The sequence below is a fragment of the Coffea eugenioides genome, chromosome 1, assembly GCF_003713205.1.
Source record: "Coffea eugenioides isolate CCC68of chromosome 1, Ceug_1.0, whole genome shotgun sequence".
Classification (NCBI taxonomy): domain Eukaryota; kingdom Viridiplantae; phylum Streptophyta; class Magnoliopsida; order Gentianales; family Rubiaceae; genus Coffea; species Coffea eugenioides.
The window spans coordinates 43,836,221-43,863,338 of record NC_040035.1 but is presented as its reverse complement, the minus strand read 5'-3'; the positions used below and the strand labels follow the sequence as shown (position 1 = coordinate 43,863,338).

Here is a 27,118-nt window from a genome sequence, read left to right as displayed (position 1 = left end):
GGTGTATGTATATTTGTACGAGGACTAATAAGTCTTATATAATATTATTGTCTTTAATTGAAAGATGAATATCCTTTTGTCTGATTAGCGATAATTATTAATTTTAACGGGAATAAATAAGCAACATGTTACAATAGAAATAATGACAAAATCGAGCTAGTTACTTTCATCCTAACCCTGCTACATGCTCAATGTTGAATAATTGAGAATCGAATTTTAGCAGAGTCCTCCTAGCTGCTGTTATTGGCAATGTCCAGCATTCACCTAGACCTTTTTTTTTTTTTTTTTTTTTAATCTTTTGTTGGGATGGGTTGGGTTGGGGGGGATGGATGGACAAGAGGAAACAGATCCTCCATGGGGAGAGACAACAGAGAATGAAAATAACAAAATTCAATACCTAGAGGATCTAAATATATCTGAAGTTGAATATTACACAAACTGAAACCCCTCCTACTACTCTGCATTCCAGCTACTCCTACCCTAATAACTCTCTGATTATACTCTGCGCCCCTTTCAGTTTCCCCAACCATAACGCTAACCTAGAGTTCTACACTCACTTTTTGTACATGCGAATCTTTTAACCATGCTCCACCAGGCAGAACACATCCCCTGAAAGAGAAGGCAAAAATGAAATAAAAATAAATTTAAATAAAAGACACCACGGCAGACAAACGATTTAGCAACTCCTAACCCTCTTTAACAAGTATTGCCACCTCTTCAATAAATAAAATCGAACAGATAGCTACTCATGGGGACAAATTCTGGGGCAGGTGACATGGGAGCATCATCATGGCTGCTCATAGCTGTTTCCTGCATAGCTTTCTTTCTCATCTCTACGACTTTCCTGTGAGAATTGGAATGTAAAGTTGGCATGAAAGTAGGACTTGCTGCTGGACGATACTCCGGAAATAGACGTCCAGATCTGTAACGAACCCCGCATGCGTTGCATAATGTCTTAGGACCCATTGGTCCCTCCCTCCATTGTGGCGTCTTTGTAACTTCGCAGTGGGTGCATTTTTTAGCTGCAACAGAGCGCTGCAAGGAAGTTTCATTTTTCTCGCTAACGTCCGACGACAGATGAAATGATTCTTCCTTTGCCTGTTGAAAGGAGTCGTCTGCTTCGTTCGAGGCAAGTGACAGCTGCGAAAGTTTCTTCTTCTTCTCTTTGTTTTTCCTGTGGCTTGAAGTCCTCTTAGATGCTGAAGCAGCACAAGATATGGGAGCCATCACAAACCATGGATTAATAGCAGATGGTCTAGCCCGCTTGGATCGGGTTCGTACTGGGATAACGATGTCGGACTTGATGGGTAAACTTTTCCCACCTGAACAAGAGCCTCCGCTCTCAAGCACAGAAACAGGGCTGTGTGTCTGGAATGAACCAGACTCCTGGCCCTCGGAAGATGTAATCTGACGGGAAGTATTAGTGCTGGAAGATTCTTTAACATAGTCTGGGATTTGCTTTTGGTTGGCAGTTTGACCACCCTTAAGTTTGGCCAAGACAAGCATTAAAAATATATATATATCAGAGAACTACTAATACCCAAAGAGGGGAAAACAAGAAAGATGAAAGGACCAACCAACACTCCACATAAACAGAATATTCATCATTCAGAATCAAGAATTCATACAGATATGCACAATGCAGATTTGATTAATAACCACTAAGAACTGCTTCTAAGATGCCTTCTGTGTTTGTTTTCCTTTTCTTTGTGGGGGTTAGGAAGAGGAAGCAAGGGATACAACAAGTGACAAGAATTATGGGAGCTGTCGGATATTATGACCAAAAACTTGACAGTTCATACCAGCTAATTCCACGACCATTTTCAAATTTGATAATAAATAAGCACATTCAACCAAAAAACACTCAAAATGAAAAATCTTTAATTCCAAGATGATGTCATTAGATATAGAAAATAATCCACACAACTAAAGAACATAGCTAAACCTATCCCGTCTAATGGCAGCTGCAAAGCAATAGTTGCAGCCCCAAATGCCACCAAACTTTGTGCTTCACATCTCTCCACTATACATATTTAGTAAGCTAATATTTCATTCATGTAAAACTAAAGAAATTAGGGAAGCATGCAGATTACATCTGCAGTATGCACAGAGTCAGAATTCTGAATGTGATCCAAGTTTAAGGAGGAAGCAGGAAAAGGAAAGAAAAAAAAAAACCAGAATACTCTTCTGATTAAGCAAGATGACCTTTTTTTACCATGCTCGAAAGGCAGATACCAAATTTGACCTACCAAATAAAATTCATTCAACAAGGTCTAATATCCCCAGTAACTTCCGTAACAAGGAAAAGAAAAGGAAAAAACGTATATTAAGAAAACCCAGGCAGGATAAGTATAGCGTGATATAATTGTTTAGACTTGGCTTCCAAAGACAGATCCTGACAGTGAAGTATACACTTGGCAGGAATGCGAAACTTGAGAACATTAAAGTTTTAATGCAAAATTGGAAGCTTCACAAGATACACTATATTCTATTTATATCAAGATGTTGGCATTTCTACATAGGATTTGCTACTATAGATTCTCATGATTTGATTAATAACTTATCAGCACGTATAAGAATGTAAAGTCAATAATTTGCTTCAAAAAGAATCTAGCAAATGGTTAAGGTGCAAGAATTTATTCAGAGACATGACTTCCTGGAATTCTTCTAGACAATTTTATCATGGTCTAACCCCATACCTGCACCATTTTCCAATTTGCTTTTCATAAATGCTCTTTTTTATATTCTTATTCAAGTAATTGCTCTTCTCCATAGTTTTTTCCCCGGTTCTCCTTTAAAGAATTGCATCAATACACTACATAAGGGCTGACTACCTGGGTAATGTCAAGCACAAACAAGGTACTTGAGAGATTGTGATGTTCAAATACTCGAGACAAAATCGCAATGACTGCAGAAACCTCACCAAAGACACGGAAAGAATAATGACATCTTAAAAGAACCCAAAAAGAAAATAATAAAAGATTCTCTAACTCACACTCGAGAGATATCCGTCACATTTTGCTAATTCTAGTGCTCTAACAGCATCACCAAATCCACCAAAATGGAAACAGAGTAGTCACTGCTGCAGAAGAAATTGAAAATGTAGACGGACTGTTGCTTTTGAGAGTGTTCTGCCTAGGAAAATGAATAATTTTACTTCACAAGCCCTTAGTAATCCTTTCCTTAAGGGAAGCAAAAGCAGTTGTCCCTAGAATTTTGAGATAATTTCACAATTAGCAAACTTGAATATCCAGTATAAGTAGCACCAATTGGATTATTTATGTTCTACAAGTGTATTATATATTTTCAAAATTTGGGCTTTCATGTCTTAAGAACAAACAACCTTAAAGTATGCTGCAATTGAGAGTCAATACATGTCTAACATGGACATCTAAGATTATTCTCGCTTCCTAGGCAAAAAAGGCAAATTCCAAGAAGCTAATGTAAATCAGCAAGCTTATTTTTTGATTAAAACGTGCAGCCTCAAAACAGACAAGTAGATATTCTAGACAATTTTCCTGTATTAAGCACTTGCTGGAATTGACAAATGGAAACCTTTATGAGCACTCAATTGGGGCTCGGATCCCAAACTGTACATAAGCTGCCTTGCACGCATCTTCCAAAGAGCTTAAAGCCCCAACCCTTGAAATAGGAAAAATTGAATCTACATGACAAGGATCCACTTTCATTGGATTTTCCTTTGCCATTTTTTGGCTGCTAAAAAGTATTCAACGATTGTCACATCAGACAACAGCGGACAAGATTTTGTTGATTTCTTGCTTTCACAAGGAACCATTCAGATGCCTACCCTGTATTTGCCGTTGAAAGTCTAGCAACTATGAAGTATACATGGAAAACCTAAAAGACAAACACAACAGACACCTTAGCAAGTTGCACCCCTTTTAAGTCCAAATCAACATAAGGTGTGCCCAAGAATTAATCAAATACTTGATTTCAAAACAGACCCATTAAGAGGCTTACGGTACAATTTGCCAAAAAAATTTTCATTGAATCATACAACACATGAAAGATAAAGAAGAAAAGCATCATAAACCTATCAGCAACAGGCAAACCTTTTGTGTTCTGAAACACCACTAGGTCTGCCGAGATTGCATACACTGCCTATTCTGGTTTCGCAAGTTTTCAGTGGGAAGACTGGTCACACCACTCCCTTTCAATGCTTTGATATTTCATATTTTATCTGTCTCTAAGTGAAAATTTTTATTTCTCATAAAAAACAGATACATGCATAAAAAATTACTTTATGTCAATTGAAATAATCAGAAACATAAACAAGCAGTTTTAGAAGTCAGCTAATGGTAACATCTTCACTCACATAAACTACAGTCAATACAAACTTTTATAATAACAATTAACCGAAAACAGAGGGCCAGAGAATTGAAAACTCACAGAGGCATTCAATTTCGGCACGGCATTTGGTTTCGGCGGATTCTCTAAACTTCTATTGCCAGCACTGCCTTGAGGAACAGGTGGCAAACCCATGAAAGCCTCCGAAGGAATTGGACCGAGAGATTGTGACTTGCTAGCATCCCAATCTCCAGCAAGCTCATCATCTCCTTCCAAACTTTCCATGGGGAAATCCAAAATCCCGAGTAAATTTGCAAAGTCATCTTCTCCACCAGGAACGCCCTTGACAAACCCATCCCAGTAACCAGGCTCAACCATACTCATATTCTGAAATACAAAAAAAATCCCACTAAACAACCAAAAGAAGAAAAACCAAATCCCAATTTCAAAGAAAAGGGTTATTATGGGCGATGACAATAACAATGACAAAGACGGCAGAAGGAAGATTCTCTACGTGTAATATTCTCGATATATATACACCAATTGCGAATAATAACTTTTATTGATTTTAGTAATTCTTAGAAATTAAGGGAAAAGATTTGGGAAGCCAAAATGGTAATTGTCATCTACTATGAACGTTTATTACGTACTCAAACATTGTCTTTCTAGGAAATGCCTAGGTGGTATTGTGCAGGTTCGGCGTCACACTTTTTATGCTAATAAGGCTGAAAAAAAATACAAAAAAAAAGAAGAAGAAGAAGTTACCCTTTTATAAAAAATCTTAATGCATGCTAAAACTTTTACCAAACATAGGAGTCTACGAGGAATCCAAAAGTATCTTCCTATATATCCGATGATTAATGAATTCCTAATTTGAGCAGTTATGATTTTTTCTTAATTAAGGCTAACAGAATTTTGGAGAAAATATTTAGGGCGTGGAATTTAAAGGGTCGCTATTTCCACGGATTCAATTCCAACATTTCCAACTCATCAAATCTTGTTAGAAATAGTAATAACGCGGACTAATTGAGGAAATTAAAAAGAAGAAGAAGAAAAAAAAAACTAATGCTGGTACTTATAAAAGAACCACGTGTTTATTAGTGGGCTAACCTTTTTGCCCAGAAAGCGACGCCGTTTAGTGACTCACACCCACAGAATTATTCACTCAAATCAAGACGTTGCCCTAGTGAACAACCGCAAACAACACAAGCCCACCGACTACTCTTTGAGGCCGCCAAGAAAATTGAAAGGGGGGGAAAAAGGGAAAAAAAAAATCCTCTAATCTTTCAACATTCTCAAATACCCAACAGGTAGAAAGTCATTTTAGTGAAAACCCATCAAGAGAAATGCTGAAAAATGTTAACTTTCAAACCCATAATTTTCCCCCATTTCCACAGCAGCCAAACGCGGGGGTAAGGCCAGAGCACAAGAAAACCCAGGAAAACAGTGCATAAATTTGGAGCGAAAAAGAATCTAAAATGGGGACAGACAAAAGGTCATGCATGCATGGAAATGGAAGGTTATACTTACCGTGACAAGAACGCTAAAACCCCTTTAAGCCATTGTTTGCAGAACCTTTGTGCTGAGATTTTTGAGTGAGATAGAGAGAAATGGGAAGGGATGAAAAAAGTGGGCAGCTGCCAAAAAAAAAAACAAAACAAAACAAAAGGATAGGGTAAGAAGAGAAGGTAGTCAGAGAGGAGGAGTGGGGGGACCTTTTTGTTTTTAAGTTTTTGTAGCTTGAAAAATGGGTTGAAACGGTCATAAGGTTTTTGGGAGCCAAAAAGGGGCAACAAAATTTGGGGGTTTGCATTTATAGGCTAAGGGAAGAGGGTGCATGGGAGTTGAGGTGGAATGGAGAGTATGTGGGTTTTTCATTTTTGTGTTGTAGAAATACAAAAAAAAAAAAAAAAAGGACCTGAGGACTGAGGACTGAGGACTGAGGAGAGTGATGAGGAAGTAGTGGGGTGGAGACCACAAGGGAGGTGTGATAATTGTTATCTTCTGATGATTGATGAGCTGGGTTGGGGTCCAAGGGAGTGATGGTCCTTGTGACTTGTGATCAAAGACAAAGGCAATGGCAATATGTTTTTTCTCTTTTGGCCCCTCAAGGTTTTTGGCTGTCTCTAATTATTATATGGTATTATTTGAGGCATTGAAATTCAAGATTTTGAACTTAAATTTAAAAGAATAAATGGATTTTGTAGTGGGAAAATTGAAGGGTTTTTGGAGGGAATGGGAAAAAAGTGGGTAGGAGAAAGGTATGACTTTTAGATTTCAATCATTGATGGTCTTTTCTTTCTTTTTCTCTTAAATGTGTAGATTTTTCAACTTTCTTGTTGATTGATGATGCTTATAGTCATAGTCGCTTTTTTACATGTTTAACATTAATCTTTTTTTTTTTTTTGCTTTAAAAGGTGAATTGCTACACTGACATAACATTGCTAAACTTGACAGGAGAATTTGTTTTTCACCTCTTTCCGAGGCCGTATGCTTGACTTTCAAAGTCGTCAATGCCATTATTCAGAGCATATACCCCCGCGTTCCTCTTCCCCGTACACCTCGTCAATACCATAGCAATGGAAGTGCAAATAACCAATGCTTTAGGGCTAATCAAAATTTTTTTAACTCCAAAAGAGAGAGAGAGGTCATAGTAGTGTTATGCTATTAATTTAACGAACCAAATCTAGATCTGTTTGGTACCCTCTGATCCAATCGAACTACTAGCCTGTATATTAAAAAGAGACCAAATGAAAACTAGTAGGTGCTATTGGTTTATTAAATTTAGACTAACTCTTGATTAGAGCTGTTAAATGAAACGAGCAGTTCGAAAGCTCGATTGAGCTCGACTCGTTAATTGTGGTAAACGAGTCGAGCTCAAGCTCGAGATATGCTCGTTTAATTAACAGGCCGAGTAAACTCGACTCGTTTGTTATCCGAGTAGCTCGATTAGCCTCGATAAGGAATGGTATATATGTCATTTCAAAATTCAAAAGTATAAAAATTAAAAATTATAGATTTTTATTATGGTCAATTTGCACGAGTTCGAGAGCTCGAGCTCGTGCAAGCTCGGCTCGTTTGTGATAAACGAGTCGAGCTCAAGTCACATGTCCCATTCGACGAACTGAGTTCGAACACATTTCAAAACTCGTCTGCCTAATCGAGCAAGTTCGAGCTCGACAATCAAATACTCGACTTGACTCGGCTCGATTAACAGCACTACTCTTTAGCTCCCCTTGTCTTAGACAACATGTGGGACTGCAGCATTTTTCTTTTTCCTTTTTTCTCCACCCCCCCTCCCCCTGAGTCATAGTGGTAGTGGTTTGTCCCAATGTTTTAAAACTTAGACTGTTAATTGAATCGGTGAAGTCATCATATCGATATATAACCGGTCAAATCGATTTTACTCTAGTTCAATGATTATACATACATAGATCCAATTGAACTTTTTTTTTAAAAAATCATTTTAGTATAAGTGAGAGATCGAATTCGAAACCCCTCGCTGACATTAAATCCAATCCAACTTGGTAAATATTGGGCACAAAAAGTGAAGCACGGTATTTGATTCTTAAAGTTCAATCAAAGTCAAACTTCATGAATAGTGACCTTGAGGATGACTTATGATCCAATAAATCGTTACATAACTTTTAGTTTTTTTTTTTTTTATGACAAAACGCTTGAATTTGCATTACTTAAAATGGTAAGAACATTAAAAATGGTGCACGTAAAAGAAGAAGAAACCTCCCTCTTCCGCTGCATATAATCAAGAACTTTGTTTGCATAACGCCCTAATTTATAAGTTATTTGATTAGTTTCTTATTAGTTCACTGAATATTCTCAACACATACTATGCTCGTCTAACATATTTGTCTACGCACTAAACTTAACCAAGAGTAAATCAGACAATACCAAGGCTATTTCAACAATCTTAAATAATCTAATTCGTTGGATTTTGACCTGTGATTCGTTAAATCAGGTCTCGATTTAAAATAGCTTTTAATAGAGATACGTTAGCAATTAAAATTACTTTTGATGCTGACCAAAAGATCAAGCAAATCTGGTTACACTAATTGTGGGCTTGTCTTGGTTTCTTTGGGCCGCTATCCAGTCATGGTGCTGCGCGTCAAAGCAAAACGCCATGATTGGCCTAAGTGTAAAATAAATTCGTATATTATCAATAAGCAATTTCTTTTGTTTCTTTTTCCTGTTTTTGGGACGATAATAAATTACTCCTATGGCTTTAATCTCGCATAATTAACAGCAGCAACCATGATATATCAACTTAATCGAAAGAGTACCATTCTCGAGTCTTTATCGCCTAGCCCTTGTACATTTTTTGGTTTGTCTATCTTTTTTCTTGTAATTATGCAACTTAAGTCTTGTAATTATGCATGTTGCTACCAGTGTACAATGGATTCAAAATACTAGCAACTTGGAGTAAATTCTTGGCCTCCAGCCGCCAGCTCGTACAGTAATCACATTCGGGTAGTTACTCAAGGTCATCAAATCGACCCTTTGGTAATATGCTGGACATCTTGGGCAGGTTCTGCACGATCGCAAGGGATTAGTCTGGCATAAGCCAAAATGCCCTGTGTCAACCAAAAAAGAAGTAATTTCTCGACAAGCAAAAGATAAATTTCAACCATTTCATCATAAAACTGAGTTCCAATCAAGCTACAACACATACATGCTTAATACGGGAGATAGATGTAAAGCAAGATATTCTCCTATAACAAACCTAAACCTATTAAATCACGAAATCATGTGAACAGATAAAAAATGGATTTATAAAGTGCATTTTATTTCTCAACTCCTTCTACATGCTTTTGGATGAGAGGTGATCCAGAGAGACAAGGATCAATAGTGGTATTTGCAAGAGATGTGTAGAAGACAACTAAAGATAGACGACATGGATCACAAGTTCACTGCTTGCAATGTTGGATATATCCAAGTTACAGGTAATGTATACTCTCCCATATCCAGATGGGTCGAGATTGCGGAGTCTCCTTACATTGCTCCCATCCCAAGTGAAATACTGCAAGAGCATCGCAGTTAGACTTTACCACGATGATATAACTACCAGTATAAAGACAGTTGTTCAAACTCCGGAGCAGCGATCTCCAAATTTGTGATGGAAATATACGGAATTAGGAGAGTAATTAGTATCAAGAAAGCTTGCTGATTATTCTCTCCCACAAATATCGAGTCAGTATTGTTTTCACAAATATTATGAATTTCCATCCAATCTAGCTCCTCCTCCTTGTTTGGCAAATTTTATATCTTGTCCATCGACTTGTAATAAACCATTCTTGAAGGCCACCCTTTCTTCCACACAATCAATTGCATCCACCATTTTTGTTTTTTTGAACTAATATAAATTGCAGCAACCGAGAGATCATGATCCGGAAGCGTGGGTTGAATGGAGTATCACCAGATAAGATTATTATTTTGCTAACATCTGCAACGTGCATTGCCTGCAGAATTATGGTCTTTCGGGTGAGTGGATTAAGAGGCGTTGTAGATGGTCAGGAGGGTGCTTAATGGCCAACCAACCGGAGGAGGAGGAGGAGGAGCTTACGAGTCGAACAAAGTGAGGAAGTTGAAATTCGTGAATTGTATCCTCGGATTAGGAGATGCTGTAGCATAATTTGGTTATGCTTGGCCGACTGTATATGTACACCGTAATAATCGAATATAAGACGGAAGGCCTCATCCGGGGTGGTGATTAAGAGAATAATGGCGGCACCTATCTTGCAATTCGCAGCTGTCTGGAATTCCCTTCGAAGTGTTGCGGAAAGCCAGGACTTGCTAACAGCACCAAATCGCGGAAGTAATCAGCAAGATGAATTAACTTCCCCCAAAAACCACACCGAGGGTCCTCCGGCAGATCATTCCAGTCTACCACTGACGACTCCTTGTCATCTTCCGTCAAAGTCATTAGTACAAGGATGAGTCATTACCTGTAACTTAATTTACCTCGGAGAGTTGGGAGTTGGGGTTGCGCCCGTTAACACACAGAAAAAGGTTATTTGGCTTAGGAAGAACGTAGTGATTTTTTTTTTTTTTTTTGCTCGTGCGTGCAAGTAAAAGGTCTCGAATCCGGACCTCTCACTTCTATTGGCTGCTCCGATATCACCCAACCAATCCCTCCAACCTTAGGAAAAGAACGTAGTTTCATCTAAAAGCTCTGCAACTCCCCAAAATTACCATTGCTTTAGTTACAAAGCTTTGTGCATATCCTAGCTATAAGTAGTGAACTTCGTCTGTTTCTCTCTCTCTCTCTGTCCTCTAAACTTGTATACATGATACAGTAAATGCATGCATTTCAATCATTTCATAGCTTTATTTTTGATATTCTTCTCCTTGCATTTAAATAGAGAATAATGAACAAAAGAAATAAAAAAATGGATAAGGAGATGGAAAGAACACTCCAAGAAGGGGCACCATATGGCTTTTTGAACATGTTCACCAGATTCTCCTGCAGTTTATGAGATATGAAAAACTCAAGTTAAAAACAATCATACTCCTCATTTCAAGTTATAACAGTAACGGACCACGGTAGGCAAATTCCATAATACACAACTAATTTTCTTTTGCCTTCCTTCTACACTAAATGTTCTGATTGTCCAATTGAAGAAAAGACCAATGGATTCTTTTTTAACTTTCCAAAAAGTAAGTGTTTCCAAGGGCAAGTACCATATAATTAGTTATCATGAACCAATCTTTAGTTGTAAGTCGCAAAGATATTAAGTCCTCAAACACTGGATACTTACTTCACCAACTTTTGTTGGCATCGCATACTGTTGTTGATTTGCAAAGATGCCTTGAGCGTACTTGTACAATTCCACATCCAGGTAATTTAGTGATGTAATTTCCTGAAGAAGAACTTTAGAAATCCGACGACGAGCCTGCAACGAGATAGAGTTAATAAGTAAATGGCAAGTACCAGGACAACAAAATTGACAGAAAGCCGTCTCAGAATCAAAATTTGCAGTCTGAGTCTAATTTCATCTAAACATTCCAAATCCATCTCAACTCTACTGCAGTATAAGATTGAGCTTATTGTGCAGTACACTCTTGAGCTATAGAAAGGGAATTTCTGGAGTACACTACATCGATGAAAATACAGACGGTTAACCTTCTCAATCTGGTAACAATAGGACAAAGTGAGAATTTGTAGATAGATTTCAACAGGCAACACACACAGAGAGACATATGTGAATCACATTCCAAAGTTGCTACAGCTGCTACATCTAGATTGTCCCAGAAACTGAGGGCTGTACTAATTTAGGATTTGTTACATTGATACTATCAAACTGAATTAACCACAGTTTCAGTGAAAAGGAGTTGACCCCTCAAAGATCTTCATTTATTTAAAGAACCCTAGGGGTGCTCTAAGCTCTTCAAGATCCAAAGAGAAGACTATTTACTTTTGTACTGATTTTTGCATCACCTAAAGGATGATCCTTTACTTGAAAACAAAAGCTTCAAATCATAGCATGACAACCCGTCATGATTGAGAGATGTAACAATTTCCAACCAGGAGTTGAGAGTAGTAATTTCCACAGTTACACGCAAAAGGCAAGAGGGTGGAAAAAGTCAACAGATTAAATAAGAATTTTGACTAATTTTTTACCTCCTTAGTAAAGTTTGCTGGCAGTATATTTTTTAAAGAATTTGCGCGTCGTTGTGACTGTGTGCTTCGTAAGCTTGAAATACAGGTCTCATATCCTTCCATTAGTTTTCTCGTCGTCATCTGACATAGTAATAAAGTCGTCGTTCTCTTTTCCTGACATAGTAATAACTTTGAGCAAGCACAAAGCTAGAAATAAAAACAGGCTTACATCTTCATTTGTTGCTTCAACTGTGTCCGTTGATGAAAACTTTCCAGGCTTTGGATATGTGCTATTGCTCTAAAAACAGGGCAACAGAGGAATCAACATCACAATTTGAATCAGTATTCAACATCATTAAAAACTAAAAGACCGCTTACAATCTCCAATAAAAAAAAAGAAAAGCATAGTAAAAGAGACGGTCAGACATTACCAAATGGTAATTACTATCAGGGTCAATATCAGGTATCAAAGAGCTCTGCCCTGCAGAACCAGCAAAGGATGATGTTACTGGGGAAAAACTACAATTTTACTACTTAGATAACCTTAAAAAACTAAAGAAAGGGATAAACTCCAATAGCTTCATATGCTTGAAACACTAGTGATTCTTAATTTGGAAATTAGCCAAGCAGACAGATCGTGTACAAGGAACCATATAATCTCTTGTTTTTTCAAGCTTTTTTGAAACAAAACAGGAGTTAATGTAACTTTCTCTTAAACCCTTCTCATATTAGCCTTAGTTTTACTTGTTGCAGGAGAATGGATTGTAACTGTCGAGGAAATACTTATCTGTCACGAATTTTCTCCTTTACCTAGTATAGTGAGCACACTTGTTTCTAGATATGCATTAGACTATATATTTTCCTCCTCTGTCTTAATATCCTTTACACTAGGCTGTTTACGTCCGAGCAGAGGGAACTTTCAAACTATAACTCCACCTAAATAGCACCAAAATGTTCATGACATACCATTAAATAAAAAGTCAGGAGGATGCCAAAACGACTACTGGCATATCTAAGATACTCATCAAGATGAGCACTGTATAGAAAGCAGAGGATGTTCATGGTTTCTCATAATCAATAATTCAGCTTGAACACTTTTTCCTTATGCTCAGAGAACTGTAAACAGAACGACAATAGCTACTGCTGGTTGTATGGAATTATGAGCCCCATAATGTCCAAAATCTAGAGAAAATCACAAACACCTAAAAGAATGGAAAACAAAATACAGCTGAAGCAAATTGTTTCTGACACTGACCTGGAATGCTATTAGCCACAAGACCCTTTCTAGAGTTTGATCCTGCAAACTTAGAAATCGCCTGAGCACCAACCACATTTGCAAACATTGTTGCAGATTCTCTATGGTTCTCAGTGAGTCCAACATACAACATATTATCCAACCGCTTCTGCAAGATTTACAGAGATCTACCATGGTTATAACCATAAAGCAAAAGTATAATAGGCAAGAGAAGATTTCAAAATGATGTCAAGCAATAAGTAGTGAACCTTCGATCGGTACCTTTGCAACGTCTAGCACATATTCACCAAGAGGCTGATATTTCTGTATGCAATGGCGCACTTCATGTGATTCTGCCAGATAAGAGTTGTTTGTAAGTCCTGCAATCTGTTTATCAGAAACAAGCAGGAAAATATGAACATTAAAGACTATGTGTCAAGCATGAAAATCAAATGCAAAACTCACTAACTGTCTTTTTGCTTCACCATCTATTCAGAATGCAACACTTACAAGAACTAACATCTAGGATTGACAATGGCTAATTTCCTCTTTTGGCATAAGCCTGGATATTAGTTCCTAAAGAATAATTCCCACACATCACAAATAAGAAGGTTCTAACGCATGTATATGGTATACATTTATTATAGTTCTTTCCTGATTCATGAGTATTATACAACCTTGTGATAATTACATATTTCCACGTGGTAGCACAGATGGATTCAATTAATAGATCTAATCGCCAAAGTCAACTGTGAAATCAAACCACCCTTTTTATATTAGTTATGCACTCTCACCAACTCGAAATTCAAAACTCCACCGTAGAAGTTCATATAGATAAGATTTAGAAGAAAATGTCATGAATTGCTTGTCCAGGCAGCTCAAACAACAAAAAGATTCATAAGTAGTAAAACTTCAAATCTTCCTTTACTCTCGACACATAAACCTAATCTAGACGCAAGCTCAAGAAATATAACTAAGAACTCTTACTTGTAAGTTTCATGGTCCATTTATGCTACTTATTAACCAATCTACGTGTAAAGCAATCTCAGTTATCTACAGAAGAAGATAAAGAGTTCAGGTTAAAACCTGGTATGTAGCTCCATTATGAATTATTTCCTGAGCTATAGGATCATTAATATACTTGTGCAATGGCATTACAACATCCTCCATATCATAGGGATCGTCACTATAAATGGAAGGCCAACCTTTGCGTCTTCTGGCTTCTCTCTGCAATCAGTGCACAACAAAATCATCATCTTGAATATGCAGCAGATCTATGACTGAAGCATAAAGTGAGGCATTTTTTAGATCCTTATATTATTACTAATATAGGTAAAATAGAAAAACAAGGTAAGAATCTGACTACTTTTCGTTAAATGACCTTTTTGTGCTACACCCCTCCCCTCCCCCGCTTCCCCTCTTCCCCTCTCCCCCCCCCCCCCCCCAAAAAAAACAAAAAATAAAGCCAAAAAAAAAGAATCGAAGATCTGGGTCAAGAAACATTACAGTTTTTCATTTTTTCCCCTCTTTTTATGTTTGATTAGAATATTATTCTCTACATTCTGCCACACCCCAGAGAATCTCCAGTCAATCTTCCTTTATACTTAAATAGTATTGAATTGTCAAAATTGGAAATATGAACTGTTTGAATTGAAAGTTACATAAGTCACAAATTGGTTTTCTACAGGTCCAGGTCATCATCTATGTGCAGACTGCAGAAGAGCTAATTGCTATGCATATATGAATTCAAACAGCATTAGATCATAATGCTAGGTAGACATACCCGAGAAAACAAATCTTCTCTCATCCAAGGGACCAAATACTTCCATGGCCAGATGTCCAATGTGCTTACTCCACCCCTTGTCTTTGCCCTCAAACGTCCAGTCATTCTTAAGGCTGATGTTAGATTAGGGTGCACCAGAAAACGAGCAGCAACCTCTACCGAAAATTCGTAAGTGCTAAAGACACGATCAATAGGGTCCCTTAGTATGGTCACCACTGAAGTTTTCTCCTTTGGAAGTTTGGACATGACACTATAGTCATCATGAGTAACCAATAACCGGCAATCTGGTTTCCTGCAGTGAATGAATATCATATGGATTGAAGCAATCTGTTAAGCTCTTGTACTTTGAGAATAGCTTTTGCATCAGATGGACAACAAAGAGCTATTGAATGCTGCTGCCATACAGTTACAGATTTGCTTTCTGAGCATCACAATTGACAAATTTTTGAAAGTCAATTCAAAGGAAAGCATATTAAAAACATGCTCTTGTGAGTCTTACCAAGAAAAGATGTTGTCATCCATTGTTTTTAAACCTTGATGCATACAACCACACAGTAAAAATGAAATTTTGACTATGAACATTAAATAGCAATCATTCTAGCTATCTTAATCCTGGGTTTTACACTAACCCCAAACATCTTCAAAAACCATTATGGTGAAGAAGTATATTCAATCCCTAGTTTACTTTTAAACTAGTTTCCACCTAAATGTATGCCCAGACTCTCCCTGTAGCTTTTCAGAGTTACTAAACTCTACCTACTCAACAACTAACTGGGAATATTTAAAGAAAGCTTTACCATGTTGTTTTGGGATTCACTTTATCAATAAAAAAAATATTATATCAGTAGCTTCAAGAATTTGTGTCTTGATGTAGAAGAAGAATCAAACATCATGTACTTTCAAGTAATGTCAGATATTGTATATGATTACAAGCCCAGCCAAGTTTTCCAGGTTTCTCAACAAGCTCAAGGCAAAGATGGGTTGTTTTCAGCCCTAAAGGAAGGCGCAAGTTTGTAGCAGCCATTGAGCTACTACAATCAATGTACCACCAATTGCATTCAATGGTAAAAGTAATTCATAGATGAAGAACAGTGTTACCTGGGATCGAGCCTCAGCCTATCATAAGAGCGTGGGCACTCTGAAGAGTTTGCATATAACCTTTTCAGAAAGCTGCATGTGAAAATTACATCCATGAGTGGCAATTTTCAACCCGAAAACCCTACAATGAACAGAAAAGGGAAATGCAGTTTGCCTGAAAGTACTGAAAAGAAGCAACTACTTTACCAATAATAATATGTCCTCCCTCCAGTTCTTGGGACATGAAGGAAATACAGCAAGTCCCGCAATATGTGTTTATCTTTGTTAATTTCTGAGTCAAGGGAAGAAGATGCCCACTTCTTGACGATATGTTCACACTGATTAAATTCACCGTCTTCAGAGGATGCCTTTATTCTGGTTGAAACTGTAATTGTAAGATATGAACTAAACAAACTTAATAACATATAAGGCTTGTCTTGTGCATGAATACATTACATTCCAAGTCACAAAAGATTCTTACCCCATTTTAAGAGAAACAGCAGTCCCCTAAAAAAGCTACTAGTATGTAAGAATCCAGAACTTTCTCACTACCACTAAAAGAAAGAAAAAGCATATCTAGGATACCAACTTGCAACTCCCTTTTTTCTTCTTCATTTTTATCTTGTCCCTTTTTATCCAATGATTAGACTGGATTTTGCAATCAGAAATCCAGTTTACCATAACCAATTTTTAAGCTTACTATGCAACCCAACATAGAAGTAAATGGACCTCGCCTAATCCATTGCTTCCACAAAGAAAAGAAATAATCAGCGAATAAGAAAAGAACAAAAAGCAGAGCCAATTTCTAAGCTAGATCGCAGCTTCAACTTGACTTAAAAAACGATGCACAAATTTAATTTGCTAAATACATTGCATATAGCTCCTCCAGAAAAGCCCGGAAAAGAAAAAACACAGCAAGCTTCAAAAAATTCAAAAAAGAAATATATATTCACCAGATAAGAGCAGGACCAGGAGAAGGGCCAACTTCGAATCATAATTTATCCACCTCATCGTCCCCTGCTCAGGAGGAACCCACTGTACAGCCAAAAAAGATAACAGATTAGGCCACAAAAAAAAAGGATATAAAAAAACTTAAGCTTGTTAGAATCAAAATCATCTGATTCAGCATATTCAGTAGAAATTTTAAAAAAATAAAACTTTACTATCCTTTTTCCACAGTTATGTAAAATGTTACCAGATATGAGAGTAAATTCTCGATTCCAACCCAAGTCAATTAACATAAGTTGAGCAACCACATTTATACACACATGCAAGTAAATATCATATATATATGTAAAAGAATTTATTGTATTAGTATATTAAATTGAATCACTATCCACAAATAGTACTGCTTTAATATATACACTAATGAAAGTGGGGAGTTTTGTTAGAATGGTAAACCAACCTTGTGGAGCTCCGAGATCTCGTGCTCCCCAAAATGACAGAAAGCGTGTCGCCTCACAACCAGAGTGGGGTCCACCTCAAAAGCTTCACCCCAGCTCCGATCGAACAAGCTCCAATATTTCCCACCCACCACCTTCTATTCCTTTAATCTTATTTTAGCACCCATTTATTCTTCTTCTTCTTTTTTATGGCTCAATTTTTTTTTCCCAAATAAGTACGTTCAAACCCCAACTACTCTAATCTCTCCTAAACCCTGAACCCTAATTTCTCCATTTTTATTTTTATTTTTCTGGGGTGGGGTTGGGGCTCCTCCTACTTCAGGCTCAGAGAGTCTTCTTTCCTTCAGAGTTGACTCACTATCCAATGGCGGAAAGAAGATTTAATAATATATGATTAATAGGAGAAGTAAACATTGGTCAAATACTCAGAAAAAATCTATTGGTTGGGGCAAAATGGTAATAACAGTTATCTAAAGGCACTACTCTGTTTGCTAGCGTGCGCCGACGAGTTGTGGGTCAATGGATGTGGAAGGTGGGCAACAGCTCCCAGTCCCAATTTGACTCGTACGAAAGGGTAGATGAGAGAGTCCAAATGTCCGGTTTTGCCCCTGGGATGAGGCTTTCGGAGGAGGAATCCAGTTCGGGAGGAAAATGTGCAAAAGAAGATAAACGTTTTCTTCTTAAGAGGTTAGAGGTTGGATTGGATCCTTGAGTAGGGAGTTGCCTTGGGAGTCAAAAAACCATTAAAGAATAGAATGGAAGCCCACGCAAATTGGTCGGGACTAAGAGGCAGTGTCCCAGCCGGCAACTTAATGGAAGACAACGGTCTGCAAGTTACTTGAGAGAGGAAAAACAGAGAGACGATGAGAAACGAAGGGAAAGATATTTTAATATTGTAGTTTGGGAGTTTAGGAAAGAAATTGAAGGGAAATCCTATAATGTTGTGGCATACCACATTGTGATAACTCGTGTTGTCGAACCAACTACTCTACTCTTAGAGTAGTTGACTGTGAAGAGAGTTTTAAATTAAATGTAGACTCGATCTCTTGACTTGCAATTTAAAAGTTCAAGATTTTCTCGAATATTAATGTTTTGTTAGTGAGTGCGTAGGATCCATCTAAATCAGTAGTAATTCAATCCCTTCGAATTTCCTCTTGACCCTGTTCGATCATTTCACTTCCTCTAGTATAAAGTAAGAATAGATTTATCGTATCCGGAAAAAAAAAAAAGCAAAAATATTACCCTACAAATATGATATACCACATGATAGATAATCCCAATCATGTTGATACATTTTCCATTTCTCCCACTCTATTTTCTTTTCTTTTCTCATCAAATCCAAGTTCCCAAACAAACTGCAACATTTTCATTTTGAGTTGATGAAGATTTTAAATTTATATGATTAATCTTATCCTACACTGTAATGTATATTAAACTATTTATTCCTCATTCCTTCTCTCTGAAGAGCATCATGAAGAATCAACTCTTGGCAGGAGGAGAAAAAAAAAACCACAAAGGTAAAGAACTTCAACTATGAATATTACAGCTCTATCACCTCGGGTCCTTTTTCTCTTCATTTTGATTTCAATCTATTCTGACAAATTGACATTATCCCAGTTCCAATGTAATATACACCAGCCAATTGATTTTTTCCTTGTATAAAAGAATTGATACCGGCAGGTACATTGGAAGAATACTACGGTCAATTCTATAGACTTTAATCCCACTTCAGCACAATTCATCATCACGCGGGTCCTGGTTAACATCTGGTTTAGTGCTTAACTGGGATAGCTTTAGAGGCATCCAGATGGTTAAGACGACAAGTCCCCAGTAGGAACTCTGGAAGCTCATCCGTGGTGTTTGCCTGCAGGAAATGAATCTATTATGACAAACAGCGATATCATAAAAGGGGATGAAGGTTCCCCAGTGTTCGCTCTCCATCCATGTTTAGAGAAGAACAGAATCACAATGTTGCAAGATGCTGAGTTTATACCTGTACCAGAAATGCCATTTCTATGACAAGATTGTTAAGGTAACCAAGAACAAGACTGACCACACCCCTCGCAACAGTAGATGAACCGATATCAACTCCAAGCTGAAATACAAGAGAACCTTCATAATTATCAAAATACAAAGAGACCATTTTTCATGCTGTAACATTTTCTGGTACGAGGTTATGTTAGTCAAGTGGTAATACTCTCCCTCGTAGACTTGACGCGACTCCTTTGCTTCATCGCAGGTCCAAGTAGGGGCCCTGCCTCTCTTGCTTCATCGCATGAAGACAGGTGCGCAAGGAGATAAATGTAATGTTTCACTCTCATGTACTAGCTAACATGCTCATAACATGAATGCCGTATGGAATCCATCTGCTTTCAAAATTTTACCTCTATGTAGTTCTTCCCATGGAAATAATTAATTTCCAGTGCTTGACCAATTAAGCATGCTTTCTTCCCAACACTCTGCTTGACTATCCATGATCCCTGAAAAACAAATCATATATGATTTGAACATGTAAGCTCATATAATGCCCCAGAATTCTGAAATTTGGAAAGGCAAAATTGCTATTGGAAATAGATGTGCCACTGAAACCGTGGATGTCTCAACATCAAAAGCCTCAGCAAAAAAAAACAGAGATTCAAGACCTCACAAGATAATATTAATTTCTGCATTACCAACTTAACTGACCTTAGATATGTATGGAATGAGCTTGAACCTTGAATTTCTGTATGCATCATCCCCTTTAACAAATCTCTCCAGCAATGGTGCATCTTCCAGTGAACTACTCATCATGTAGTATAGGGCCAGATTATAAGTTGTCGAACCTGGCACCTTTTGTGATTGATTTAGGGTAAGTAACTAGATAAAAGAGTCAAAGAGGAAGAAGTGAATAAAATGAAAGGACTCAATAAACCTGTATGTTGACTATGAAAAAGAACTCTGGACCTCCTTTTGCAGCATATTTCTGCAGAGAAAATACAAACAACTTGTTGGAAGCCTCATGATCACATGGTGAAATGGTCAACTGTAGCAAGAAATTTGTGACACAACATTTTTCCCATGAAAGAATTAAAAACCTGAACAATGCTCCCAGGGCGGCCAGCAAGATCATCTTCTCGCTTGTCAGATCTCAACCAATCCGCGGCAACCATTTGCATTAATGTGCCATTTGCTTTGATCTGGAGATAAGAGCACCACAAGATGCAACCAAAAAACTATAGGTTACTAACAGGCTATTAATTTAGACTTGTCAAAACAGAGATAGAGAGAGAGAGAGAGAGACCAATATTAAATTAAATTACAGATAAAACTTAATGTGAAAGAACACCTTTTTATGGTCATCCAAATAAGTTTTTCCACGAATCAGAAATGTAGAGGGATCTGTTTCTGTCCAACTTGAAAGCAGATTACAAGTTTGATCCTTTGGTAAAGTGAACCCATAGTTGCACGACATACTGTCTTCCCTTGCCATCTCTTGTAAGTCCACATAGCCCCTCTTCTGAACTGCAGTCAAAATTATCTAGTTATCGTAAAATAAAGAATGCCCTTAATTTAGAGCTGAATCGTTCTTTTTTTTTTTTTAAATTTCGGTTAGCAGCTTCATCTACTCACCTGCAAGATCATGTAACTTTTTAACAAAAACAGCAGCAGTAGATAATTTGGGTGTACGTGTATCCTGAAACATCAAAGAAGTAGATAAATAAAAAATATTTCTAGAAGAAATTAACAAGGTCTCTTTCCTTCCATGAAAAGTAGTCTCCTCAACTTTTACTTCACAAAACTTTAATTGCATAACAAAGCACATGCATATTTAATGGTCAGGCTCCAAAAACATGCAACTGTTGACTTGCTTTCCTTTTGATCTGTCCAAAAACATGCTTACTTCCCTAAATGGAACCTTAAACTGTTGAACAGTACTTCTTACTAAGTAGTTTATACACCAAAAAGGGCAGTGACCCCACATGCTCCCACCCTCTCCTCTAAATTTCAGTTACCGAATGTAAGAGTCCAACATGTTCACCACTTTGTCTTTCACCCATTATACCTATTCAAATATCTTATTTCTTTATCCAGTCAAACTAAGAGCTCAAATTTAGATCAGGTGTCCAAAAAAATGTATTCTAACAACCCTAGCTTCATAAATTCTCAGATTGCCTCAAACTATAAGCCAATGTTAAAGTATTAGTTGCTTTCCTACATTTGGAAATTGTGCTTCATTCAAAAGAGAAAGTGTATACTGCTACCTGAGAATATGTTTCTGAACTAAAATCAGAAGACCAGCCATTTTCTGATTGATCATAATCCAAAGGTTCTGGAACATCAAAAAATTCATCTGCCGCATCATTTAATCCCAAAAGGCTTGCGTGTTCTGAAGGCGTTTTAACCACTTCTTCACCCTCTACGTCATCGATGCTCTTCCTAGTCTCCAGCCTGGTTGGAACTTCAATTCTCAAACCTTCTCCAATCTGGTGTAATCTACTCTCTTTTGTCAGCTCACCAGATGAGAAATCAGACACTGAATTATTCCCTAGTTTTGCTCTAAACAACTCTCTCAGAGCTGCAATTACCAAAAGACGATTGAATCAGCAACAAGATAGTTGCACATTGCAAGACTTATAAACAAGATAGCTTTGCTCTAAACAAGATAGTGGCATACCAGCCAGTCTCCCTAGCATGCGGATTGTTATGGATTGCAAGACTTATAAACAAGATAGTTTTGCTCTAAACAAGATAGTGGTATACCAGCCAGTCTCCCTAGCATGCGGATTGTTATGGATCGGGCAGAGGATGTCTGTAGATATGATTTCCAAAATTTCCAGTCAATAGCAAGCATATGTCTTACTACTGATTGCTTCCCTTGATTTACAGGAGAAATTACAAATCCTCCACCTGTAAGGACAGTACAGTCTCTTATCTACAGCACAATTAATAGTATGAAGTTGTAAAATACAAAACAACCCTCCTTGAATCCAAAATCTGAAAAAGTTACATATAACGGGGCGCCTATGGTGACAAGAGTAATAATTAAAAAAAGTAGCACCATTGCAATATTAACCTATAGTCAATGTATGAACTGATGGATGCGTGCACAGCACATAAAGAAAAGTCGACTAACCAAAATCTAGAAGTAAAGAAAAGGATTTTCTAACAAGCCATGTCTGTTGCATAAACTAACAGCTCAATGTAATATTTGTTCAAGTACATATCAACAACAGAATAGCTTAAACCGCTTTTTGAATCTGTTCAATGTATTAAGCATACATTACTTTTAAGGCAGGCACGGACATAGCCCACTTGAGGAGGACACCTCTGGTGGAACACAGAATGGTACAGAATAACTGCAATAGAATGAAGATGAGTTAAACCAAAAGATACATATCCATCTGTGAGGGTTCCAAGTGCAACTTTATTACCATATGTCCCATCATCCTCCCTCCTCCAATAGCGCCGCAAAAGAAGATCCCTTGGTTTCATACCCCTGCAACAACATATATTGCATTCAGTCTCCTTGAAAATTAAAAAAAGGTATAATGTATCTGTGAGGTTCAAGTCCCGAATCTGACCAAGGTAGCCAATTTCGGTATAACAGTTTATGAACTATGTCAGTATGACCATCAAGATGTTCAATCACACTGCCCTTATACAGACAGAAATCCCACCTGCGGATGAAGACATCAAAAACATCAAACCATTGCTCAATCACACTGTTGTAAAGATTGGGTATCCCAAGGAGGAGTTGAATATATAAAGTAATTTCGGTAAAAAATTGTGAACATGTAATAGCCACCCTAGCAATTAATTCAAATGAAAGAAGCTAGAGTCCAATATATGCCTTGAAGTTGAAAAGGAAATTGAATTTTGGGTTACAAGATTCCTGCTAGGAACGTGAATACTATCATGAAGGGAAGAAATAGTAAAATAAGAAACCGAATTTGGAATGAGAGATGTCAAAACTTTTGGCTTATATTCAATTGATCTTTATGTTAAATGCTTGAGAGATAATACTTTAGAACCTTATGATACAGTGGCCACTTACTCAGATCTTGAAGGACCAAGAGACATTAATGTTTGGAAAATAGCCTCAGAAGATCCATCAATGACACCAACAGCCATTATAGCAGGATGGTCATCCCACTGCAAAATATACAAAAGACTCAACAAGGATGGATACATCACACAGCTCAGATCCAGATACAAGATATACCAACCTTTGCATGAGATTCTCTATCTTTAGCTTCCTTAAATAGCCGGAGACCTGTATGCTACTAATGATTAAATGCAATTTCAGCAGTAAAGGATCTTAAACTTCGGTGAAACAAACTTAAACCATACCATTCTCGCAACCAAAGATTTTCCAGGGTGATGGTGCAATAACATCAGATGTCATGGCATCTATAACTCTAGACGAACGTAGGGTCCAATCAATAGAATTTGAGTAATGAGTTTTACTGGAACAGTCCAACCTGCAAATGAAAGGAAACCGGTTGAAATTCATAGATGAACTTACAGACAAGAGTTGTCTTTTTATTTTTCACCAAATAAATAAAACATATGAACAGGACAGTCATTCAGCATGAAAGTCAGAAAGCGATATTTCCTTGTTGAAAGCAGGAGTGAAAACAAAACCAGGTATGGTTTTAATGTACCTCAAAGACTTTGCATCAGGCTCGGAAGAATCAATAACAACTTGGTTCTGGTCCACCTGCAAGTGTCTTAGCAAACATCAGCTGCCAGAAATATATGCCATTGCTAATTTAAACAAAAGTCAGCCATTTGAACCTTTAAAGCAGCTTCCTGAATCGAATGCATCCATCTTGCTGCTTCTTCAGGACTACTTGCTCCCAGCTAAGAACTTCAGATTTAGTAACCATGCATGACTTATTTTAAACAAATTGAAAATTTGGACAAAAAATTCCGCACCTTCAGTTGATCACTGTGATTGGAAGTGTTGTAAAGTGTGAAAATGAAGAATACCTGCAAATTGAAAAATTACACGTCTTCACAATCTCTTAGAAGAAATACAGCAATAACCACTGCATTAGAGCATTAAGTGGGGGAAAAACGCTTATAAGGTGGAAGAGAAGTTCATACTCTTCTTTGAATGCTCTCTCTCCCATTATCAGCCACACGGATGCAAGAATCTATAATTGCACTTCTAAGAGGATCCTGAAAGTATACTGATTATGTCATTTAAAGCTTAGACAAGATGATACTGAAAAAGTTAAATAGCCAAAAAATCAAAGATAGACCAGAAACACCAAGGACGAATTTGATGCATTGTATTGAGGAAGTTCCAATAAGTCAGAACAAATGCAAAAAAGAAGGATGCTGTCCAACATAAAAGAAATAGCAGTTAGCTTTTTAACAAAAGAAGATATTTATCATACTCATACTCATTTTCAGAATTCAGAAGGGGTTAGTTGATATATATTTAGTTGCCATGGGATTTTGAAACAGCTGCATAAACACTTTAAACATTCTTAGTTGATAAATGCTGCCCAAACCAGCAGTTAAGGTCACTAGTTGCAGAGCCCTTGAACTATACACAGGGTGGGGTGAATAAGCGCTGTCAAGTTGGAGGTAAACTTATGCTTCCAATATTGCAACCAGAAGAAATTAATCGTGAAAAGTACTTGGACATGTATGTAAACTTCAGGTGTAGTAAATATTTAAGCGACTAAACCCTAAAATGAGTCAGAGGTTCAGCTAGATATCAAGAGACCCTCTAACCATGATCATTCTCATAACATGCTAGAGTGGCATCTTTTACTTCATCATCAACAGGAGCAAGCCTAATTGAGTATCGTATAGGCCTTCCAATTGATTCTAGACACTGATTGCAATCTACTGGTTTTCCTCATTGCCAACTTACTACTAACTTAACATCAGAACCCAGTTAACCAATGTACCCAAATAACAAGAAACGAAGGCCCACAAATTACTTGTACAACTACTATTCATGAGTATAATGCTCTACAGAAACTGACAGGACATTATGGCAGAAGAGAGAAGTAACTGGCAGAAGAGGATACTTTTCAATGTTCTGAAATTAACCTAGCTTAATGAGATCATCAATTGGCTTAAAGCTCATCTTCCTTAACACTCGCAATACAAAACCTGCAGTTAAAGTCTCAAAATTCAAAGTTTAAATAAATTCTGCACCATGGATTCCATCACAGGCCAGATGAAAGCCATTGTCGAACTATGAAAAATAAGATAATAATCAATTGCTGATGTTGGCAAGACAAAAGATCGCGCTTCATATCCAATATGGTCCATTTTCATTGCATTATGGTAAGAAGAAAACATAATCAGAAGTGATCAATGATCACTAATCCAGTACACCACTAGCACACAACCTCAGGCAATAACATAATGAACTACATTGGAACCCAAAAAATCAAACCCATAAAATGAAATTCTAAATATAATCCAATTCTTACTTTAATTTTTGCAATAGATAAAAAAGAGCTGATGATAGCAACTAGGAGTAAAACTCTGCAGAAACACAAAAATAAACAAAACTCGTCTACTGGCGAAAATTAACTAAAACAAAACCAATAAACAAATTAACAGACCTCGTCATGGGCAGGTGGGATTGATTTGAAGCTCTTAAGAAGGTGATCTTGAAGAACAAAGTATCTTTTTCTTGAATACTGCAGCCCAAACCTATTAGACCTTATCAAATACAACCACCCTTCCATTCTGCTTTCATCATTCTCAGGAACACCACCCATTCTTTTTCTTTTTTTTGCCAAATTCCCTCTTACAAACTCCAAAAATCCCACAAAATAAATCCAACCCACAATTTATATTTACTAAACAAGCAGTAAACGTACTTACTTCAACTTCCCCGAGTATTTCCTACATATATACTGTATAATAGTCGCTTGTCAGAGAATCTTTTACACAAAGAAGAAGAAAATGCTCAGTTCATATACGGGATTGCTGCGCTGGAGTCTTGAAGACAGAGATAAAGGAAAAGGGGAAGACTTCTTTCTCGGTTTATTGTCGATTATTTATTTATTTTTTCTTGTTTGGTCTCTGTCCGGGGTCTCGTTTTCACCGGCTGTTAAAGAAAGGAAGAAAACAAGAATCAGTAGGAGTGGCCAGTGGGGTCTTTGGTGGGGGACGTGGAGGAGTACACGAGACAAAAGTTTGAGAGGCTAAAATTATTAGGGAAGTGAAAGGACGGATTTGCCCTTGTTCGGTTTTGACGTGATTGGGAAGTTTGAACCGCCTGCTACCTAAAGCCGACCAGATTCAAATTTCTGGCACCTGCCAACTAGCAATTAGCAAGTTAGCAGCTACCTCCTAGTTGCAGTCCAAATTTCTGAATTTATTAATGGACAAATGCATATGGACACTTTTTTTTTTTTTTTTTCAACACAGGGGTGTCCGGGTCAAGACTCGAAGGCGGCCCGACTAATCCCCTGCATATGGACACGATTATAAATAAAATACTAGTACTAATGTATGCAATTAATGCAATTCGTCGTAGGACTGCGCAAACAGTTGAATCGAGTCCAGATTTAATCCTATCGACTGTCTTGATTTAGTTTTATTAATCTCAAGTTCGATAAGTTGTCAATTTAAAATTCGAATTCGAATTCGAGTTCGAACTCAAAAAAATAAAAAAAATAATTATTTTATTTTTTAAAAAAATAAATAAAATAATGTTTTTTTAATAAAAAATAAAA

At 37.2% G+C, this 27,118-nt stretch overlaps 3 protein-coding genes across 4 annotated transcripts; all 3 read right to left on the bottom strand.

Annotated features, from left to right (window-relative positions):
* Positions 1 to 375: 375 nt before the first annotated feature.
* Positions 376 to 6,093, bottom strand: LOC113775630 (GATA transcription factor 11-like). The gene is made up of 3 exons (XM_027320584.1): positions 5,839 to 6,093; positions 4,411 to 4,695; positions 376 to 1,482 (listed from the first exon to the last, which is right to left on the bottom strand). The coding sequence occupies exons 2-3, from the start codon at positions 4,690 to 4,692 to the stop codon at positions 718 to 720; spliced, it is 1,047 nt and encodes a 348-aa protein (XP_027176385.1). The 5' UTR covers positions 4,693 to 4,695; positions 5,839 to 6,093; the 3' UTR covers positions 376 to 717.
* Positions 6,094 to 10,463: 4,370 nt separating this feature from the next.
* LOC113763228 (protein-tyrosine sulfotransferase) lies at positions 10,464 to 17,808 on the bottom strand. Its single transcript, XM_027306982.1, has 13 exons — positions 17,423 to 17,808; positions 16,971 to 17,052; positions 16,225 to 16,402; positions 16,039 to 16,110; positions 14,941 to 15,232; positions 14,244 to 14,384; positions 13,440 to 13,544; positions 13,179 to 13,326; positions 12,355 to 12,404; positions 12,153 to 12,221; positions 11,945 to 12,064; positions 11,082 to 11,216; positions 10,464 to 10,786 (listed from the first exon to the last, which is right to left on the bottom strand). Exons 2-13 carry the CDS (start codon positions 17,026 to 17,028, stop codon positions 10,643 to 10,645), a joined length of 1,512 nt encoding a protein of 503 aa, XP_027162783.1. The 5' UTR covers positions 17,029 to 17,052; positions 17,423 to 17,808; the 3' UTR covers positions 10,464 to 10,642.
* Positions 17,809 to 18,846: 1,038 nt separating this feature from the next.
* Positions 18,847 to 26,461, bottom strand: LOC113763516 (protein ENHANCED DISEASE RESISTANCE 2-like). 2 transcript variants are annotated; one of them, XM_027307352.1, is made up of 21 exons: positions 25,997 to 26,461; positions 24,510 to 24,584; positions 24,339 to 24,392; positions 24,198 to 24,263; positions 24,065 to 24,120; positions 23,751 to 23,881; positions 23,627 to 23,673; positions 23,455 to 23,552; positions 22,982 to 23,077; positions 22,832 to 22,896; positions 22,685 to 22,756; positions 22,161 to 22,307; positions 21,659 to 21,975; positions 21,030 to 21,093; positions 20,746 to 20,921; positions 20,495 to 20,596; positions 20,332 to 20,382; positions 20,106 to 20,249; positions 19,805 to 19,900; positions 19,414 to 19,515; positions 18,847 to 19,284 (listed from the first exon to the last, which is right to left on the bottom strand). In XM_027307352.1, exons 1-21 carry the CDS (start codon positions 26,153 to 26,155, stop codon positions 19,192 to 19,194), a joined length of 2,211 nt encoding a protein of 736 aa, XP_027163153.1. In that variant the 5' UTR covers positions 26,156 to 26,461; the 3' UTR covers positions 18,847 to 19,191. The 2 variants fall into 2 exon arrangements, with proteins under 2 accessions (XP_027163153.1, XP_027163160.1); XM_027307359.1 differs by having other exon boundaries at positions 21,662 to 21,975.
* Between the last annotated feature and the right edge of the window lie 657 nt (positions 26,462 to 27,118).

Coding starts and splice junctions, on each gene's coding strand:
- LOC113775630 (XM_027320584.1), bottom strand. CDS start 4,692: ATGAGTATGGTTGAGCCTGGTTACTGGGATGGGTTTGTCAAGGGCGTT. Junction 1,483..4,410: donor TGCCGAAATTGAATGCCTCT/GTGAGTTTTCAA, acceptor GCCAAACTTAAG/GGTGGTCAAACTGCCAACCA.
- LOC113763228 (XM_027306982.1), bottom strand. CDS start 17,028: ATGAGGTGGATAAATTATGATTCGAAGTTGGCCCTTCTCCTGGTCCTG. Junction 13,327..13,439: donor ATGTGCTAGACGTTGCAAAG/GTACCGATCGAA, acceptor TAAATCTTGCAG/AAGCGGTTGGATAATATGTT. Junction 11,217..11,944: donor CAGCAAACTTTACTAAGGAG/GTAAAAAATTAG, acceptor ATCTCGTTGCAG/GCTCGTCGTCGGATTTCTAA.
- LOC113763516 (XM_027307352.1), bottom strand. CDS start 26,155: ATGGGTGGTGTTCCTGAGAATGATGAAAGCAGAATGGAAGGGTGGTTG. Junction 23,553..23,626: donor ATAGAGAATCTCATGCAAAG/GTTGGTATATCT, acceptor TATATTTTGCAG/TGGGATGACCATCCTGCTAT. Junction 22,757..22,831: donor GGAGGATGATGGGACATATG/GTAATAAAGTTG, acceptor ATTCTATTGCAG/TTATTCTGTACCATTCTGTG.